Raw genomic sequence first — 22094 nt, 5'->3', positions numbered from 1 at the left:
TGCTTAGTGGCTTCCACCATTTTTTACTGTAATCTACAGCGACCAGTGCATTTTGCATCATGTTCCAGTACTCAGCTACATATACACATTCTGTATCTGTGCACATATGTACATTTTACATACACACAGAACCTAATGAAACATCTACATAATTCTTATACTTACTATAATCTAGGTCATGATCTTTTCTACCTTATTTTCTTAAAAAAATGTTGATCGAGCTCACTACACTGATTTCAAGATGTACTTATAGGTTACAACCTGCAGTTTGAAAAAACCTAGCTTGGTGGAAGCTCATGCGTGTGTTTTGGAATCATATCTGGGTCAGAATCCTGGCTGCGATCACTTATGACTTGGGGCACCATAGGTAAGTTTCTTAATTTTTCTGAGCTTCCTGTTTCTCATAGGTTATCTACATTTGTCACCCTGGAAGCTGACAACTTAGGCAGACACAAGTCTAGCATAATCCCAAAAGTAGGGCTCTCGGAAGATACAAAAGGAAAAAAAAAATTAATGAGAACATCGACTTTTAATAGATTCCTACTCTACAGGATTTGTTACCTTTCTAAAGCACAAATCTGAACATGGCATCCCCATTTCAAGGGTTCCCTGTTGCTCTTGAACTATACACTAATTGTTTTATCTTAGCTGATATGGCCTTTCAGAGTATGGGTTATGTTGACCTTCATTTCTTGCCTCCAGCTGGCCTAATTTCTGTACCACACTCCAGATCTTCTGTTATATGCAGCTCCTACTGTAAATGCACCAGGCTTTCTCTTTGGGTCTTTGCACATGCTCTTCTGCCTGCTCAATTAATTTTTGCTTGTTCTTTAGCTCAGAATATAGATTCCTTCAAAGAGCCCTGTTTGACCACCCAGATCTGCATTCAGTGCCCCTGTCAGGAGCTCCTACAGCGTCTTTGGCTTACCCTTATCACAGCATGCCACCGTTAATATTCCAAAATATCAGCTGCACCCCTTGTATTGTTCTATTCTCTTTGTGGTATTTATATGTCTAAATTCTGCACGCTCCTTCCCACCTCCTCTTTGTAAACTGGATAAGTTAGATAAATATACCATAAGGATCAGGTTATTTGTTTGAAAAACAGTCCAGTCAGTGCTTAAATGACAGCTTTAAGAAATCAGAGTAAACCTTTGGCAAACATACCTTAAACATGTCCACCTACTACCAGCAGGGCTGAAGATGGCAAGGGGGTGGAGGTCTTGCAGATGAATGGTCACTAAGTACCAACCCTTTTGTCTAGCTCATGTATAATAGAGGAGAAGGTTATCTACATTTGTCACCCCTGGAAGCTGACAACTTAGGCAGACACAAGTCTAGCATAATCCCAAGAGTAGGGCTCTCAGAATATGGAAAAGAAAAAAATTAATGAGAACATCAAGTTTTAAAGAGTGGGGATGGAAGAAAGTAGAGTTAATGGTATATCAGTTATTATTAGCACTTATCTGGTCATAGAGATTGTTTCATTAAGATATTTCTCATTATTGTTTAAAAGTCATTTAAAAATTGATGGTAATATGTTCTAAGGAAAAAAAAAAACCCGACTTCTTTGTTCAACTGATGAATTTTAACTCTCTATGGAAATGGCATTTATCACTGGGATTCCCAGACTGAAATGAGATCACTTTGGCTCTGTTTGTAGAAACTAAAAACACATCTCCAAGTCATCTACTGTATTCACTGCTCAACTCCCTACACACAGCCTTGCAAAGCTGTGAGTCAGACGTGAGAGCAGAAAGCCATTAAACTGAAGTAAAAATAAAAGGAAAAATCACTAGAGAGAGACTGGGGACACAAACCAACAGTGGCATGAACTGTGCATGACAGAGTCGTGCCTCAGTGAGGTGTCAAATCTCTGAAATCAAGGAACTAGCTATCAATTATCCTGCATTGCCCAAATAGCACAAGATATTTTCACACCCAGCTGTTCACACCTGGCTAGGAAGATTTCCTGTTAACACTTTTTCTATCCTTCATCACCCTTATCTAGAATTTTCCAAAACATTAGAATTTTCCAAAACATACTTTTCAGAGGTTGTGAATACTAAGACTGTATGTTCCCCACCTGCTTTACTTAAGTGATAGAAGTTACTCAGACTGAAATATTTCTGTCTCAGCTATAAAAGAGGGTCTACATAATAAGGATAGCCTCCCACAGGAAGTTAATAATATATTTGAACAGAGTGCTATGTAGCATTAATCTATAACTTTTGCATTATTAATGGAAGTGAAAAAGAAAAATAAAAGAAGACAAGTCATCTAGAGGTGATCCGTTTGTGGTGGGTGCCATAGGATGGCCCCTTCAAGCTACTTGCAACTCCTTTCTCTCTTGTCTTTGTTTACTGATGATGAAATACTATTCCCCAATACCCTCTTGCACCTAGAAGAGACTTTTAAATACAGTTTTTGCCAGTGAGAAGCTGTTGGGGGCTTCTGGGAGATTTTTTTCAAAGGGATGGACTTGACTGGCATATTCTATTGGCTATTTGTCTCTTTCTCCTTGGAAAGTGGACATGAAGCCTAGAGTTGGAGTCATGATGTAACATGAGAAAGCAGTCTAACTACTGGGGAAAGCAGACGTGAAAAATGAAAAGAGGTCACTTAATGAGGCCCAAATCACCTAAATTCTTTAAAGGGTGAGACAAATATATCAGTTGTGATTTTGGCTATTTATAGCCAAACAGGATATGGCTTGACACACAATTGTTAATGTCAGCTCTTCTGGAACTCACAGAAATTGGGCTAGTTCATCCTATGGACTATGCACGAGCTCAAGCCCGAACCAAATGGAGATTCAAGGGGCAGGAAGACAGCGTTAGTTCTAATGACAAGCTTAGGGACATCTAATGAGGTAGGAATGGTTTTTAACCAGCAACTGACAAAGTAGGTAAATGTGTAATAACTGTGCTCTTCACATATGCAGATGATATGACTGATATAAAGGAATCTGAACTGTTTTCTAGTTTTCATGCCTTTTAAACCCTCATTTTCTTTTCTGTTTCTACTTTCTAATTCTTATGATTGAAATACACCAGCAAGAGTTTGGCTGGAATTAGGAATTAACCATCAACCATGAGACCTGAAACAGAATCTAACAGGTTCCCTAACCCATGACTTTAAGGGTCAGCAGCTAAGTAAAATCAATAGCCTTCCTAAATAGCTATATTTAGTTCAATAACTTTCTTCACATATAGCCCAATAATATATAATATTGTTCAATAATAGTCTAATGACCTTCTTAAATAGTTATAGTCAGTATTTATTGAACCAGGCACTGGGATAATTCCATTTATTCTACAAACAATCCATAGGAAATAGGGCATTTCTCCCTATTTTACAGTGAGGAAACTGAGGCTTTTAAAAATTAATATATTTGAGCCAACTACCTAGAAAGACTAATCCACAATTTCAAGTCTTTCCCAAGTTAAATGCATATGCAATTTCATAATTTTTATAATATGTCTTTTATATAACTCTATTCTAATGGAACACATTATACTATAATTATTGTTTATGAGATATTTTTCGCTGTTAGACTGAGTTCTTTGAGGGTAAGGATAGTTTCTGAACTTCTTTGTATGATCTGTGGATTACAACTCAATGGAGGTTTCCTACAACATTGGTGAATACCTGTTGGGAGTCAAGGCTTCTTAACATGGATACTGAGGAGCTATGTGCTGTTGGCCACATTAATTTCACAGCTATTGTATGTAAGTCAGTAAGTATTTGATATGCAGATATTAAGTGCCTAGGATTATACTGGACCACAGAAAATCTTATTTTGCATAATTAAGTCTAAATGGACACATTATTTGTGAATATCTGGAAGAGAAAAAGGCTGCAGGATTCACCAAGGACAAGTAACTCCCTTTCTTCTTAGGGTTACTGGATTGGTAAATCAAGGGTTTCTCACAAACACAGTGTACCTTAATATCACTAAAGTATTTGACAAAGTCTTCCACAGTGTTCATAGATGAACTAGAGAATGCACACTAAATAATAGTAGACTGGATTAATAGTAAACTGAACATCCCAAAGAGTGTTGATTAATGGAGGTCTTGAGTGATGAGTTGCAGGGCTTATACTTGACATTGATCAACGATCTTATCAATGACATGGATGAGTCCATAATGATTAAATATGAGGATGGTATAAACTTAGGAAGGATAGCTAATATATTAGAGGACAAAAATCAATACTTTAAAATATCTTTATTGGCTACAACCATGGACTAAACCTAACAAGCAAATATTTAACTCAGATAAAGAGAATATCCTACGTTTAAAGAAATAGTTGTAAAAATATAGGATCTTGCACAATATATTTGGGAATATTTGGCTTGATAGCAACTCAAAAATAGATAGCAACAAAATAGAACTTTTAGTGAAAAAGTGCAATATACACCAATAATGACAGCTGATATAAAAATTAAGGCAGCATTAATAAGTATAATGAATTAAGATCAAAAGATGCAAGAGTCCCACTCATTTTCTATGCTTTTTTTTCACACTATATCTGAACTATGGTATCCAGTTCTCCATGCCGTGCAACAGAAGGCAATCATAAACTCAATAGACTTGAACATATTCAGAATATGGCTACCAAGAAGGCTACAGGTATGGGCTATAATTTAAATGACTAGGACTGCTAGAGGAGTTTATACTAAATAAATGATTATACTTCTCAAGGTTATGTGCTTGTTTTCTTCATCCTTATAAGGCCATGTCTAAACATACAGCCTGGAACCTATTTGGAGTTCAGTCAACATTTGTTAATGAAGGTGGTCATAGCAATCACCTCAAGTAACGGAAGGAAGGGCTACTAATGAGGCTTAGATTCTTTGTCCAGGTAGGTCAATCCAGGATCTATAGTAAATGGTACATGGAGACAGCATTTGGGTGGATACAAACTGAGCACCTCTATGCCAGTTAGAGTAATCTGAAAATAAAAAGGATGTCTCACGAATTCTTGTCACTGTAAGTATGACAACATGGGTTAAATGACATCCTGTGAGGGATTTTGTGGAGAAGATGCCTCTATGGATGGGATGTGAGAGTTGACCCCCTAAAGTCCCATTCAACTCTAAGATTCTGTCAAATGATTCATTCATTCATTCATTCATTCATTCATTCATTCATTCATTCCAAAAATGTTTATTGAGTACAGACTGCTCTAGGAACTGAAGAGATAATGGTGAACAAAAGCATGCAAGGTCCCTATCCCTGTGGAGCCTGAAGTGGAAACCAGTGGTCTCTAAAACAGGCTGTGTGCACATTTAAGGGGAGAAAGAAAATAGAACTATTATTCACAGCTTAAAATGTCTCATTCTTTTATTAACTTCTATATTTTACAATATGATCTATATTGCATATAATATCATTAGTAAGGTAAGTAAGTGTATGTCACTTAGACTCAAAGGCACATATTTTGGGGAGTTAACACCCAAAAGCATTTTCGTGGTTAGGGTATGTGACCAAATATACTTGGCAACTTCTAGTAAAGAATGTCAAGTAATCATGTGAATGAATGCAAAACTGCAGCCATGTTAAGTACCACACACACCTTCTATTCCCCCTAGTTGTGACTGTTCCAAGCTCACTCAAACACAAAGCCTTCACGTTCTTATGCCGTGGGAGCCCTTTAGTTGCTGGTGTTGCAGTGACAAACGAGCACATTCTACCCTAAGTAGCTGTGAGGCATTTGGAGACAGGACTTAACCCCTGCTATATTCAAATCCTCAAAGAACCAGCACCATGAGACTCCAGGCCTATGATTCTGTCATAGTGACAGGGATTGGTTTTAGCCACCATCATTTACAGAGGAATCCTTTATAAGCCAGGTTTTTCTCAGGAAGGTTGAAGATTCAGGGCCAAGCCTTGAGAAGCTGGGAGGTGAGAGGCAGAAGTTAGTAGCCACTGTGGGCCACACATGTGACATAGTGATACATGAACAAATAGAGATTTCTTCTATATAGAAATACCAAAAAATGGGGGCGCCTGGGTGGCACAGCAGTTAAGCGTCTGCCTTCGGTTCAGCGCGTGATCCCGGTGTTCTGGGATCGAGCCCCACATCAGGCTCCTCCACTATGAGCCTGCTTCTCCCTCTCCCACTCCCCCTGCTTGTGTTCCCTCTCTCGCTGGCTGTCTCTATCTCTGTCAAATAAATAAATAAAATCTTTAAAAAAAGAAATACCAAAAAATGCAAAATGCAAAGTTGTATTTAACCATTATAACATGTAAGGCTGTTAATGATAATCCTCCTTTAGCAAATAAGGAGGTGAGGATAAATTGCCATTTAAAGGTAGGCTCAAGTCCAGGATTTTGTGTCCCATTAGTGGGCCCTTCCTTCCCCACTCCTGCCGCACATCTCAGGATGAAGTCCAAACTCCCCATCAAGGCCGGCCAAAGCTGTATATCAACCGCTTTTTGCCCAGTCCTTGGACCCTCCTATTTTTCTCTCTTGCCATTTACTCTCTCACTCAGGTTTCTATTTTACTGAGCTTCTTGTAGTTCCTCTAACACACCATGCTTTCTCTCACCCTGATGCCATTCTCTGCGCCTCCCACCCCCCAAGCTCCAGCTGTCCCAGGCACCCTCTGCTTCCCATATAGAGCACTTTTCACACCGTGTTCTCATCATGTGTTTGTATCTTTGTAGCCCCCCAGTGGTCTGTAAGCTCCAGAGAAAGGTCCCCATCTTTCTCCTCGTTCCCCGATGAACTCTGCACTGAACTCACGTCCAGGCACTCAGTAGATTCAATAAATGTTTGTTAAATTATATGCATGAAGATGAAAAAATGGCATCTCAGAAAAGTTAACTTACTGGAAGTCATGCACTAATATCTGTAAGAAGACTGAACCCAAGTCAGCCTCATTCCAAAGTTCAAGATTTAACCCGCTGTTAGAGCCAAATGCATGCCAATCCACCTATCTGGGTACTAGCTCCCTTAGCTAGGAAATGAGAGTATGGGTCTATATAATGGTGTAGTGTAAGGAAAAGAAGATTGTATAACATAAAAGGAATCTAGAATAAAGTCCTTACTCCATGCTATGTGATGCTGGGCAAGTGACTCAAACTTCTCTGGGCCTCAGTTTCTGTAATAATATGAAAAGGTTATTCTGGATGGTCTTTGAATTCTTTTGTTAACTCTGAAACACCGTTGACCCTTGAACAACACTGGCTGGAGCTGCACAGAGCCACTTGTACACAGATTTTTTTTTTTTGATAAATACAGCACAGCACTATAAATGTATTTTCTCTTCCTAATGATTGTCCTAACATTTTTTCTGTAGCTTACTTTATTGTAAGAATACAGTTTATAATACATATAAAATACAAAATATGTGTTAATTGTTTATGTTTTTGGTAAGGCTTCTTGGTCAACGGTAGACTATTAGTAGTTAAGTTTTTAGGGAGTCAAAAGTTACATGCAGATTTTCGACGCATGGAGGAGGTGGGGTCAGTGCTCCTCACCCCTGTACTGTTCAAGGGTCAACTGTACTATTCTGTAAGGAACTTCAAAGTTGCAACCTCTTCCATCCTGTAACAACAACGCTCTCTTTATCACCAAGCTTGCTAAGTTCTTACCGCTTTATCAATTCTCACATCACAATTTCCCTCCACTCCTATCTAGCTACTGAAATTGTTCTCTCTATATTAATTGAAGACCTCTTAGTGGCTATATCCTAAATCCTCTTTTTAGTTCTCTTTCTTTTCTTTTTTTTTTTTTTTTAAGATTTTATTTATTTATTTGACAGAGAGAGACAGCCAACGAGAGAGGGAACACAAGCAGGGGGAGTGGGAGAGGAAGAAGCAGGCTCCCAGCGGAGGAGCCTGATGCGGGGCTCGATCCCAGAACACCGGGATCACGCCCTGAGCTGAAGGCAGACGCTTAACGACTGAGCCACCCAGGCGCCCCTTTAGTTCTCTTTCTAATGACCTCCCTGAAGTATTTGAAAGCCTCACCTCTGTGGTCTCTGCGAAACATCTTTCTCTTAGTTTTAAATTAAAGTTTTTTGGCTATTTCTAATTTTTCCTGTATCCAATGCCACTCTTATTCCAGGCCCTTCCCATCTTTCAATACTATAATCATATCTTAATTTGTCTTAAGTCTAACCATCTTCCTCTTTGTCTGCCATCAAACTGGCAGAGCTATTTTCCCCAAATACAAAACTATCAGCTCATTCCCCAATTATGACACTTTTTTTTTTTAAAGATTTTATTTATTTATTTGACAGAGATAGAGACAGCCAGCGAGAGAGGGAACACAAGCAGGGGGAGTGGGAGAGGAAGAAGCAGGCTCATAGCGGAGGAGCCTGACGTGGGGCTCGATCCCATAACGCCGGGATCACGCCCTGAGCCGAAGGCAGACGCTTAACCGCTGTGCCACCCAGGCGCCCCCCCCAATTATGACACTTTGATGGCTCCCAGTGCCCATGGGATTAGCCATTATATAAATAAATAGCAATTGCAAACATCTTCCATTCATCCTCTGGAGCCCAGGGTAGACACCATGATTTGACTATAACTTCAGAACCCTTCCTAGCACCGATTTCCAGACAGCTACTACCAATCAATATAGGTGAACATAAGATAGAACCTTTTCATTCATAATATGGCTCTAACCTGCTTTCCAGACACATTTCCTATTCCTAGTTTTTTCTTTCCCATCCACACTCTATGTTCTGGATGCTTCAGAGCTTCCCTAACATGGCATGCTGTTTCAGCCCACTTTATCCTTATCTATGCTAATTATTCTGTAAGGAAAACAATTTTTCTACCAGATCTGGTCACTATTTTCTAACCCTTCTCGAGCCAGTCCAAATGCTGCTTCCTTTTGAAGATCCTTCCTGACGAGCAGAGTTAGAAAAGCTTCATTTTCTTCTGTTTACATTATATTGCAATGATCAGTTTCCATATGTGTTGATCCCCTTCTAACTAGAATACAACTTTCTTTGGACTGGGGCCACTTCTTAATGATCTTTGTATCTTCCCTAGAACTTACTACAGTAGCTAGAACACCGTAGGTGCCAAAGAAGTGTTTGCTGAATGAAAGACCAAACAGATGACAAAATGAATGACATGCCTCTAATTGTACATAAGGTAGGTTTGGAACTCACAGTTCCTGCTTATAGACACTGTGTGAGATATGCCCTCAGCAACACTCCTCCTAGACTCACCTGGGTTCAGGCATACCAGGAGAGTTGAGAATTTCATGATAAAGGACAGGAATAATAATAACAACAATGATGATGATGGAGCGCTTATTGTGTGCCGAGACAAAAACTGCTCATTTTAAGAGTTAAAGAAGAAGGAGCAGAACAAGCTTCAGATATAATGAAAGAGAAGAACAGAATAAAGGTAATTCTGATACAGTCATACTTTGACCTATTATCCAAATATATGACAAGGGACTAAAACTCCACTGAAGACAGAGCTTTAGATCACTTATTAATACAGTGGGGTCAGAGACAGAGGAAAGACTATCACTTATATACATCTGTCTGGGCTGGGGAGTAAATAACATTTTTTTATATCATTCTATACTGGCTACAGTGAACATTATCTGAAGAAATTTCTTTACTGGGCAAATCTACATGGGTGAAAGTTAGCTTAGGATAGAGTCTCCTCATGTTCCAAAGAATAACCATAGGATCTGGAAAAACAAAATAAGCGTTAGGTGACAAAAATTTGGAAAGTGACAGGGCTGATTATTGTATGCTCCTTTTAGAGGCTTACAGTGCATGTTAGCATACTGGAGATATGAAGACTCTAGTAAGAAAACCTGCTCGGTGGGGCATAACCCAGAATTCTCCATATGCATTTGGCCAGTGAACTTTTTTTTTAATAGAATGCATTGTGTTTATTTCCATGGAATTACTACAGGGAAATACTGGCTTTGGGGGTTCATAGAAATAGTCCCTCTGTGCTGGGATTCTAGCAGCAGGCACGTGCAAAGGGGATTGCTCTGAAGACCTGTCTGATTTAGGGAAAATAAGATTGGCTTTGGTCTGGGCCAGAAGAAACTCATGAGTGGTATTATCATTTACATGATAAAAATTCAACCCTAGCTGAATGAAGGCTTAGAAGAAAAGGCCAACTCTTAATCAGTCGTTTGAATTAACAGTTTAGTTATTGGGGCCGTCTCACACAGTCATAGGAATTTATATTTTCATTTTATCCCAAAGAAAAACTTGACCATCTTTCTTTAATACTATCAACCTGGAAGCTTGACAGTAAGGATTAAAAATTGCTCCTTCCTTCCCACTTGGTTATTGGAAAGGCTCTGAAAGGTAATCAGTCTTGTGAAGCTACACTTTACAGTCTGCATAAAAATGCCATGATTTCCCTTCCTCTCCCCAACCTAATTGAAAGTGCATAATATCACCCAGCTGGGGAAATGTAAACGGTAAACATACGCAATATATCATGCTATCGCACAAAAGCTGGTTACTAATAGGAACTGGGTGGTTGTCAGGACCAAAAGAAATCTGGAAAACAAGTCTTTTTTTCATCTAGAATGAGAGCTCTTTGTGTCTGCCACCCTTCCCCCTCAACTCCTCCCTCCAGAATTCAAGCTACAGCCAGATTAAGCCAAGGTCAGTCAACTCATTCCTTGTGTGCGTAATTCCAGGGGTCACCTAACAATGTATATTGACTAAAACTCTCTTATAGCAGCCTTTCAAGAGCTGAGACATTTTATTTGTGGCAGGAGGTGGGGATGAAATCATTTTGTTCCCTACCTACTTCAATTGTACTGACAGATGGTCTTATTATCTCTTTCCTTAGCTGCTAAGCCTAAAGATCCTCGGCCTTGTCACCTCTTATCTTTCTCTACTTCATCAAACTCCTATTGCCACGATTATCTCCTTTTCTACTTCTGATCATCCATGAACATCTATACAGGATCACATTTTCCTTGAGTGCAAAATCCCAACCTTGCTTTTCAAGGTCCTCTGCACCTGTGCAGCCCTCTGTAATTCCAGCTCCATTATACCTACGTAGAAGCCACCATTCTCTGACTCCTTAGCTCCCAGTGTCATGACATCTTCAATAAGTCTTTCGCAGCAGGACTCGGAGGAGAAAGGACAATACCCTTTCAAAGTTTTCATCATTAGTTCTCTGCCACAATATCCTTTCAAAAACTGCTCCCTGTTGCACCATGACTTCAATGACTACCATTCATTCATGCCACCTTATAACTGGCCATTTTGTTTTATTTTTGATGGCTGACACCTTATGGGTCGGTCAAAGCCTAGCTATTACCAAGGGAACTATCTCTTTTCAGCTTTAATAGATTAAAGGATATATTTTTATTGGCTTCAGCAGGAGAGATGACTTGAAACTTACCGAATTAAAACCATATTTGTCTTTCAATAAGTTATATTACCTGTCAGCTGGCACCGGTGGATGATATGGTTTGTTGACCTTGGCATAGAGCCCCTCTAAGTGGTCTCTCTCCGGAGACAGTGGACGGCCATCCCGATGGTAACCCAGTGGTCCAGCCCGAGGTGGCGATGGTGACCTATAGACACTTGCTGATGCACATGGTTCCCGGAAGTGGTTCACTCTGGCATAGTTAGGGTCCATTTCATCATCATCCATATCATGCAGTGATCCAATTGCACCAGTAGCATATTCAATAAGACCTCTTGCCTGCTTTTCCCTTAGCTCCTGATGTTTTGCTCCAATCCTGAAAAAAATGCAGAACAGTAGCAGAGACATATGTGAATTTTATGTGGTAATACGACAGACTGTCCTGAATCTATGTTGATTTCTCCTAGTCAGTCACTTAGCTGTTACTCTCCCGTTAACCCAAGATCGCACCATATAGAGATGCCAACGGCATATCTGTGGTGTTAATTTTATATCTCTGACCTTTATTTGTTATGGGGTCTTGACTCTCATAGCAATGGAGTAGGTATTTTGACATCTTGCCCACCGATGACTGTGCTGACTGCAGAGTCAGGGGCTGACTTTCATTAATGTTCCCTTCCTACAAACGGATGTGCCCGTGGGAACATCTGTGGTGTGATAATACGGAAGTCTTCCTTGGGAGAGATGCATGTTAAAGAGCCCATCAGAATCACACTCTTTGGCTATGATTTCACTATTTGGTATCCTAGAGTTCTAGTGTATTCTTTTAAATGAAAGAGCTTGCAAAAATTGATTTAAATATGAAAAAGAAATACAGAGGCTTTCTGGTCTCTGAAAGCAGTGGGATCCGAGGTAATTTATGAGAGACTCTAAGTTTTTTGGTTACACAAATGGGGATCATTGTGCCTCATTATATAGGGGCTAGGGACAGAGTAAAATAGTGAAGAAATTAATAGGCTCCTGACAGAGATGAATTGGCACATATAAGTGAATTAAACATTACTGGCAGAACTCCACGGCGCTCAAGCCTTAAGTGATATTACAAAATGCTAGTGCTAATCAGTGTACTGTGTAGACTGCTGGGAATGGGAGCAGGAAAATACACCTACATGGATTCCAAATCCATCTGAATTTTAAGAATTTGACATTTAATCTGGAAAGTGTTAGATCAGCTCTCCTAAATTCTCAGTTATGTGTTAAAATGGAAAGGTCACTGTGGCATCTTATTGGACAATGGTGATGCGATGGTGTCAGGAGGTGTTCCGTGCTAATGAGGAAAGAAGGTAACCTTACATCACTGGGCAAACAGGGTGCATTATGTATGCACCATGAGAGAAGCCAGGTGATGCTGGCTCAGGCAGCGAGAGGAAGAACTCAGGAGAGGGTGGGGACAAGCCTGAATCCTGGGCTCTGAGAATACAAGAGGGCCGTGGGCTGGAAGTGAAAGACCTGCACATCCCTGGACACATTTATAGAAAGCTTGGATGAATTAAAAAGAAAAAAACACTGAACTCTCTCAGTACCTTCTCCTCTTCAAGCAAAAACACCTGTTTTTGCACAGGGCAGCTAGCTTTATTTTACAGAACATCAAACTCTTTGTAAAAATCTTTAAAAGCCATCATCTTTATCTTTCAAGGTATTTTCTCTTTTGGCAGAATGGTTTTTTTTTTTTGTTTTTTTTTTTTTTTTTTTTTTTTTTAGTGGAGAGAAGGGAAGAGGGGGGAAAAAAGCATGAAGAAGAAGGTATAGGATAAAAAATCCAGCATCTATCCCCAAGTCACAACAGATGAAAATAAATGCCAGGATACATTATTGCATATCTCTTTGACTAAGTCAAATCATGTACCCTACACATAAGCAATTAGAATTTATATTTTTGTAAAGAGGAGCTAGGGGATTTTGAATGAAGATGAAAGGGAGATTACACGGTAGGGTACCTGTTAAGAAGGCCTGCCTGTCCCCTTTCGGTGCATGTTAGTCCTAGATTCATGGATGTTTGTTTTGAATAATTTTTTATAAAGAAGATAACTTGCTCTCTTCTGCAACAAAACAGTCCTTTCAGGGACAGTGCAGACCGGATTATCAGAGAACGCTCGCTGCACTACGATGATAGGGATGGATTTCCATTGCAAAGAGAGCATAGGACATCAATAAAGTCAGGGGGTGGAATTCTGTGTCATTACTATGCCTCCTCAGTGCGATGCCTTCATGAGAAATCATTGAGCAGAAAGATGAACATCTCGTGGCTGCTGCATAAAGCTACACTTGTGCATTAATGAAAGAAGAAAACACCGAGCCTGGTTTTTTAAAAGTCGCAGAAACAGAACACCGGTAGCTGCGCGCCCGATCTCATCACATCTCTGTCTTAGAGGTTTTCTCATTAATTAGGCTTGCTGGGTATGTAAAGATTCTCAGATGAAAAGTACTCCACGTATGCAAAGCAGTATTTTATCTTGTATTTTTTTCTTTCTAAAACAAAACTAAATTTCTCCTTGATCCTCTCTGCACCACTGAGTGTTTCAGTAACTAATTTCATATTAATCACTCAGTAGGTGAAACAGTAATTTCTCTGAACCGTCATTATTATGCTATATATCAGGGTCTCTCCATGTGGGGGAGGACAAGGCAATCGGAAAAGGGGTGTATGGAGGCAAAAGAGACTCTTTCCGGAGAGAAATGTCAAGGAAATAGATTTTTTTGTTTTGTTTTTGGTAGCTCTGACCTCTTTCTGCCCCAATTCAGTGTGAGAATTCTAATTGTTTAGAGGCCTTTCCACTTCGAGGTCTTCTTATCACTGGGAACTCAACCTGTTAAAGTATCTATTTTTTCAAAATAGCTCTTGATAATATATCTTTTTTATTGGATGGTACCACCAGCTTCCCCATTCTCCCCAGCACAGTGTTTTTGAATTGTTTACATTTCTTCTCTCTCTTTCCTTACAAAAGCACTGTGGTTTCTTTTTTCCCATTATAACTCTTGGATATCCTCTTTTATTTCCATTTCTTTAGACAAACTCTAGTATTCAGGTTTTATATTGCCCAGCGGTGCACTGTCCAATACGGTGGCCACTAGCCACATGATGCTGTATACATTTAAATTAGAATTAATTACAGTTAAATAAAATGTAAAATTCAGCTTCTCAGTGTCACAAATGACATTTCAAATGCTCAATAGCTACACGTGGCTTGTGATTTAGTGGTCACTATATCAGACAATGCAGATATAGACTAATTCTATCATTACAGAAAGGTCTATTGGACAGTGCTGGCTTAGACTATTCTAATATTTTTTGGTATGTCACCTTGTGCCACCTTAATCTATACCTTAAAAGGCTGCTGGATAATCTTCCCCGAAGAACATTTATATCATCTCTCTGTCAGATCAAGGATCTCTAACAAGAGATTATAGTAAATGATGGGGTAAGAGTATGGTTACTGTACTTCCTCCTTTAAACTCTAAATGTACAAACAACTGAGGAATTGGGAAGACAAAATTCCACCTACAATGGAATTAGAAAATAACCATAAATCTTACACCATGCAATGAAATTTGGACTCAGCCCAAAAGGGGGAGTTCATCAAGAGTTGATACATGCCGACGTCTCTAGCAGGGTATACATTTCATTGAAAGAAAGATCAAGAGTACAGAAAATAAACGATTTAGAAAACGATAGTTTGAAGGCAGGTTTAGGATCCTTCGTAACTGTGGGGTAAATCCTTGTGAGGTTCCAATTTAAGACTGGAGGAGAGGCGGAGCCAGAAGAGAGATATTTCCTCTAAGAGATATATTTCCTCCTATGCTGAAGAAACCTCATGGAGTAAAAGGAGAAAAGAGAGAAGAAGCGCCAACCAATTCTGTAGCTGAAAGGCAGAATTAGCAGAGCAGAGATAAACAAACACAAACTCATCAAAATAAAACCAATAATCTAAGAGGCTTCACTAAGCAAGCTGATCTCTTTCAGCTTGATCTGCGCTCCCAAAATGGAAGACCATGGAAAACAAGCCCCTAGGGTGTGTACCCAGCAGATGTGGCAGGAAGATATTCTGAAAGAACATATGGAAGTGAAATTGCTGGTGACCTTAGATCTCTACATCCTCCATGTTCTCTAACAGAGATTAAAAAAAATTTTTTTAAAACACTATATAACTTGAAATTAATTTAGTGGGTCATAACAAGCATTTGAAAAATTAAATACAATAAAAGAGAAAAATATGAGGGGTTATTGCACATAGTATGCATAAGTATGGTTTCAAGAAGGCGGAAAATCAAGTCATCTAAAAATTCAGGCAAATTCAGGCTAGCCTCAAACATAAATAAAGCCAAAAGAAGAACATTCTCAAACATTTCAAGGGCATAGAGCTCGTTGACCCACTGTGAAAAACTACTTAACAATTAAAAGCAGTCAACCAAAAATTGAATCAAAATGAGGAATTCAACTTGATAAGGCTGTGGAATGACAGGTGTGAAGGTGAGCAGTACCTTAACTTTAGGTTAAAGGTTAAACATTTGTAGCAAATAATTATGGAAAAACAGAAATATGATAAACTCTGACAATATAAAAATATTAATCATTACTGCAAAACAGAAACCAATCAGGAAGTGTAGAAGAAAGCGTTAACATTCAGTTGTATTCATTTCCTCACTTTTTAGAGCAGGCATCGGTAGTGACCGTTGAAAGTTGATAAATTAGTAAACAGAGGGTAGAGTATATTAAATATTACTACCAAAAAGCTACTAAAACAACAAATTTTTGGAAGAGAAATGTATGAAATAAAACTCCAATAGAGTTTTATATAGAAAATAGAAAACAGGGGGTGCCTGGGCGGCTCAGTCAGTTAAGCTGGATTTTGGCTCAGGTCATAATCTCAGGGTTGTGAGCTTGAGCCCTGTGTTTCTAGGGGAGTCTGGCTTGGGATTCTTTCTCTCCCTCTCCCTTTGCCCCTTTCCCTGCACTCTCTCTCTCTCTCTCTCTCTCAAATAAACAAATAAAATCTTTAAATAAACAAATAAAATCTTTAAAAAAATAAACAGATAAAATCAGATGACTACATTTATCTTTTATGACAATAAATGAAAATGGACTAAATGTCTTTATTGTAACTAAAGAATCTCAGATATGATTAAAAAAACCCATATTATATGATATTGAAATAGTGAAAAAATGAGGAACACCCTAATTGTACAGTAATAGGGGACTTGGAAAGACATGTGGCACAGCTATAAAATACAGTCATCCTATTCCCATACTAAATGGAAATAAGATACACATACGGGCCGAGATAGATATAGATATTTGTATGATGTATTACATATTCTTGCATATGCATAGAAAACGTCCGGAAGGATACAAAAGAATTCATAACAGTGATCACCTCTGGAAAGTGGAATTGGAGGTACACTATTTAAATTTTTAGATCATATATTTTTAGGATAATTTTAAAAATTTCAAAAATATAAAAAAGTCCCTTACATCTACATATTGACTATTACAGTGAATCAAAACTTTAAAAAAAATTAAACAGGCAATAGCAGGCAGCCTTTGTCTTGGAAACCTGATTTTTCATGATTCCATTATCAACTCAGTTGTGACAATTTTCTTCAAATTACTGTTCATTGAACATTTGCTTGGTCCCTTTCAAAACAACTGCTTTTGCCTAGAGTACCCATTCTCCATTAATCAAATATTTGACTAGTTTTTTCTAGAATAAAGATTCAACTTTACTCATTTAAAATGCATTTTAAACTCTTTTACAGCTCCATATTGATCTCAACAATTCTCGTCTTCAACCCATGTATTCAGTAAATTCTCCATTAATCTATATTACTTTGCAAATTACATAAAAACATTTTTGATTTATTTCTAGACACTCTGCTTCCAGAACTAGACTATAAGCTCCTTGAGGGTCATGTGAGTTTTCTTTCTTTTAATTCTGGCTGATTGATTTATTCACTCATATTGATATTATATTGTATAGTAGAAATAAAAAAAGAAAAATTCTCAGTCCCTGACTCACTATCAGGGGGATAGAAACACGTAACAGCAATTCAATGGGAAGACAAAGATACCAGCTGTACAAAGGGTCAGAGTCAATTCAACCTAGAGCTACTGAGGAAGAATCATGAAGGTGGTGCCACTTGAACTGGGTTTTGAAGGAACTTGTCCACCTTGTTCCAGAAGGATGGAAGAGATGCAGAAATGCTATGAGGCTCTCCAGTCGGAAGGAGGGACACAAGCTAAGGGGCATGGGAGTGCATGATTTACTTAATGCTGGGGTGCAAGTCTGACGCGGTAGAACAGAATGGTTTGAGTCATCCATCTGCAGCTTCCCCCGCAAAAGGAACACATTTAGTAAAAGTTATTGGCAAATTTCTGTAAGGTTTATGTAAGATGAATTTAATATTTAAAATTTTGTTGTACCTTTTTCATTTGTTTGTTTACCCTTTCATTATAAAAAGAAACAAAGATATAGAAATTCATGCAAAACAAATCTGTGGGTCCAAGAGCTGTTATAAACCAAACATGTCTGTAACTATCATGGAGGTCAAGAAAGAGACCTCTGCAGGATACCCCAGAAAGTCTCCAGGGGGTCTCTCTCCATTGCAACTGCATCTATATTTCTATATTAATACATAGCTCCTTTCTTCCACATTAAGAATCCTGCTCTTCAAGACACAGGGAACGCTAGAAGTAAATATCCTACAATTACAACTTGCTCTACTCTGTATTACATAGACAACAGCTTCACAGTAGCAATGCCAAATACTACCACTAACAAAATGATTATTATAAAGAGTTAAACTCCTCTATTCATATGCTCTGTCATCCTTCCATTTTTGTAGTCGTATTGTACCTACATTGTTAAAGCATATAGCAGCTACATGCTAGAATTCAGTTCATTTCACATTTAATCTGAGTGCTACAAGTAGCTATATATTTAATATATTAAAATAAAATAAATATATATTTAATAAAGACCAACAGTCCTAATGTCAATGCATATGCAGTCATCTACGAGATTCCTTGGGAAGAATTCACGGGACAGTGTTTCTTCGGTTGATAACAGTATGCCTGTTATACTTGACAGCCACTTTTGCTGAATATAAAATTATCCACCTTTCCCCTTGGATATTTAAAATATGTGACACTATTTTCTTATGACAAAATGTTGCTTTTGAAAAGCTGGGTGATAATCTAATTTTATTTCTTATAAATTACTTACAGTAACTTACTCTTTTTGCTTATCTCGTCAAATTCTTTTCTTTAAAGTCCAGGAATCTTACTTAGAAAATTTATTCTGGGTTCATAACACTTTTGATAAAAAAATTAAGTATATTTGTTTCAAGAGGGCAATAGTCTTGAATTATAGTTTTTATTATTAATGTCGTAGGATAGAAGTTGCACATAGAAAAGTTAATTGTATTTCTGTGTACTAGCAGTGAATGGTTAGACCACAAAATCAAGAGAATGATACCATTTAAAATAGGATTAAAGAACATTAGAAGCTTAAGAATAAATTTAACAAAAGATGTACTCATCCTCTACCCTGAAGACAATAAAATTCTCCTGAGAGAAGTTAAAGATCTAAATAAATGGAGAGTTCTAGCTTGCTCATGGATCAGAAAAATCAATATTACAAGATGTCAATTCAACCAAATGAACAGATCAATGCCATTCCAATCAAACTCCTATCAGGTTTATTTTCCCAAAATTAGCAAATGTGATTTTAAAATTGATTTGGAAAGTGAAGGGCAAAGAATAGCCAAAATAATTTTGAACAATAAGAATAAAGTTGGAAGATTTACACTACTGGCTTTAAGACTTACTATAGGGGCGCCTGGGTGGTGCAGTCGTTAAGCGTCTGGCTTCAGCTCAGGGCGTGATCCCGGCGTTATGGGATCGAGCCCCACATCAGGCTCCTCTGCTATGAGCCTGCTTCTTCCTCTCCCACTCCCCCTGCTTGTGTTCCCTCTCTCGCTGGCTATCTCTATCTCTGTTAAATAAATAAATAAAAATCTTAAAAAAAAAAGACTTACTATAAATCTTCAATAATCAAGGCAAAGACTAGACAAGTAAATGAATGGAATAGAAGACAGGGTCCAGTAATATACCTACACATATTTGGTGAAGTGATTTATAATAAACATACCAAAACATTTCGGTTTAGAAGAAAGAATCTCTTCAACAAGTGGTGCTGGAAAATACATACGGGAAATCCACAAGGGAAACAAGAACTTTGGTTCTTACATTACACCATAACAAAAATCAATTCAAGATGAAAGGCCTGGACATAAAGTCTACAACAATAAAGCTACTAGAACAAAATAAAGGAGACTATCCTTAGGCTTGGGGTAGGCAAATAGTTTCTAGACAGGACACAGAAAGCATGGATCATAAAAGAAAAAATTATTAAGCTGAACTTCACAAAAATTAAAACCTTCTCATTAAAAAGCATAAAAAAATGACAGGCCAATGAGAGAAAACATTTGTAACACACACACCGAATGAAGAATTTGTATGAAAAATACTAAAAAAATCCTTGCAACTTAGTAACAAAAAGAAAAATGACCCAATTAGAACTGGGCAAAAGATTTAAACAGATACTTTACAAGGGAAAATCTAGAAATGCCCAATAAGCAAATAAAAACATTCTGGACATTACAAGTCATCAGGGAAATGCAAATTAAAACCACAATGAGGTACCCTTATCAAAATGAAAAAGAATGACAAAAGCAAACACTGGAAAAGATGGGGAGCACCCAGAACTTTCAGACACTGCTGCTGGAAATATTAGATCACACGATCCCTTTGGGAAAAAGGTCTGGGAGCTCCTTATAAAACTAGACATGTACCAAAGCTATGACCTAACAGTTCACCTCTCAGATACTTACACAAGAGAAACAACAACAGAAGCCCACAAAAATCCTTGAAGAATGTTTGGTAGCAGCCTTATTCATCATAGCAAGAAATGGAAATACGATGTCCATCAGCAGGAGAATGGATAACCAAACAATGGTGTAGTCATACAACAGAATATAAATCAGCAACACCGACAAAAAAATAAGCTACTGAAATAACAACAGGGGTGAATCTCAAAATTACCATGCTCAGTGAGAGAAGCTGACCACACACACACACACACACACACACACACACACACACACAAACTTACTACATGATTCAAATTAGAAGAAATTCTAGATCAGGCAAAACAATCCGGTGGTGATAGAAATAAGATGGGTTACTTCCTGGAGTGGAGGGTGTACTGAATGGGGAAAGGCAGGGGGATGAGAATGGGAAAGAGTCTTGGGTGATAGAAATATTCTGTATCTTGATACAGATTCATCAAAATAGAATATATTCTTCTGTTTCTATGAGACCTAAATATTTCACTGCATGCAAATTATACTTCAATTAAAAAAAAACTTGAAACAGAAAACAAAAATTAAAGCAAAAAATGCCAGTGACGCTATTTATACCTTTTAAAATACACGTGATGGAATCTAACAAATTGGGAGCGGTCAATTCTAAGTTTCCTTACATATCATTCTTTCCTTTTAAAATACATTACCTAAACGTAATTGTTATCATAACAAATTAAGACAATGGGTGTGATTGCTGGGAAAATATTTTAATTGCTTAAGGAAATATATCCTCTTTTCAAGCAATTTGAACACTTCTGAAGTACCAATTTATAAGGCAGCTATTGATTTTGATAAGTACATATTATTCTTATTGATCCATAAACACATCCTCTAAAGACCAGACAACTTGTTTTAAGTCTATTACAAGTTTCTGCATTCATCATTCAATACATTTGTCGGGCACCTACATGTTTGAGGTTTTGATCTCGATGCTGAGATTGAGCAGTGAGTAGAAATCCTTGCCTTTGTAGAATTCATACTCTAGTCGGGAGGCAGAAACAGACAACGAATTAGGTAAAATAAGAAATAATGTCAGATGGCAGGATGCCCTAGAGAGGACTTTGCCTATAGAAGAGGCAAAGGTCCTAGGAGCGTTGGGGTAGAGTGGGAGGGTTACACTTCTAAATATACGGTAAGGTAATATGTGGGAATATTAATTAAAGGCCTGAGGAGGAGAGTAAAATGTGTGCAGATAACTGGGGAAGTGTATTTCAGGCAGCCAGGATAGCAAGTACAAAGGCCCTGAGGGAGGCAAGTGCCAAAAACAGCAAGGAGGCCAGTGTGAAGGCGTGAGAAGTCAGAGGGCCAGAGAGGAAGTGAGGGCCTAGCTCATGTAGGGCCTCGGGGTCCATGCTAAAGATTTTGGTTTTTACCCTCAGCAAGGTGGGAAGCCAATGGGAGGTTTTTTTTTTTATTTTTATTTTTTAAGATTTTATCTATTTATTTAACAGAGATAGAGACAGCCAGCGAGATAGGGAACACAGCAGGGGGAGTGGGAGAGGAAGAGCAGGCTCATAGCGGAGGAGCCTGATGTGGGGCTTGATCCTGTAACGCCGGGATCAGGCCCTGGGCCGAAGGCAGACGCTTAACCGCTGTGCCACCCAGGTGCCCCTAATGGGAGGTTTTAAGCAATGAAGTGATCTGATCTGACTTACACATGAAAGGAATCTCTTTGAGTGCTGTAAGTGAGAAGGTGGTGGGGGTGCCGGGCAAGAAAAGAGCCATGAAGACCAGTTGCGGGCTATCAAAATAACCCAGGGGAGAGACGGTAGTGTG

The 22094-nt window shown here is 38.4% G+C and overlaps 1 protein-coding gene across 7 annotated transcripts in view; it reads right to left on the bottom strand.

The window, feature by feature from the left end:
• Positions 1 to 22094, bottom strand: part of PARD3B (par-3 family cell polarity regulator beta) — a 980939-nt gene that overhangs the window by 144763 nt on the left and 814082 nt on the right. For all 7 annotated transcript variants that reach the window (XM_044381230.3, XM_026492130.4, XM_057304240.1 and 4 more), the window contains one exon: positions 11410 to 11712. In XM_044381230.3, the coding sequence (XP_044237165.2) occupies positions 11410 to 11712 (303 nt within the window). The remainder of the gene's footprint in view (positions 1 to 11409; positions 11713 to 22094) is intronic.

The sequence above is a fragment of the Ursus arctos genome, unplaced genomic scaffold (assembly GCF_023065955.2).
Source record: "Ursus arctos isolate Adak ecotype North America unplaced genomic scaffold, UrsArc2.0 scaffold_1, whole genome shotgun sequence".
Lineage (NCBI taxonomy): Eukaryota > Metazoa > Chordata > Mammalia > Carnivora > Ursidae > Ursus > Ursus arctos.
Note: the sequence above shows the minus strand (reverse complement) of the source record. Positions and strands in the feature narration are given on the sequence as shown.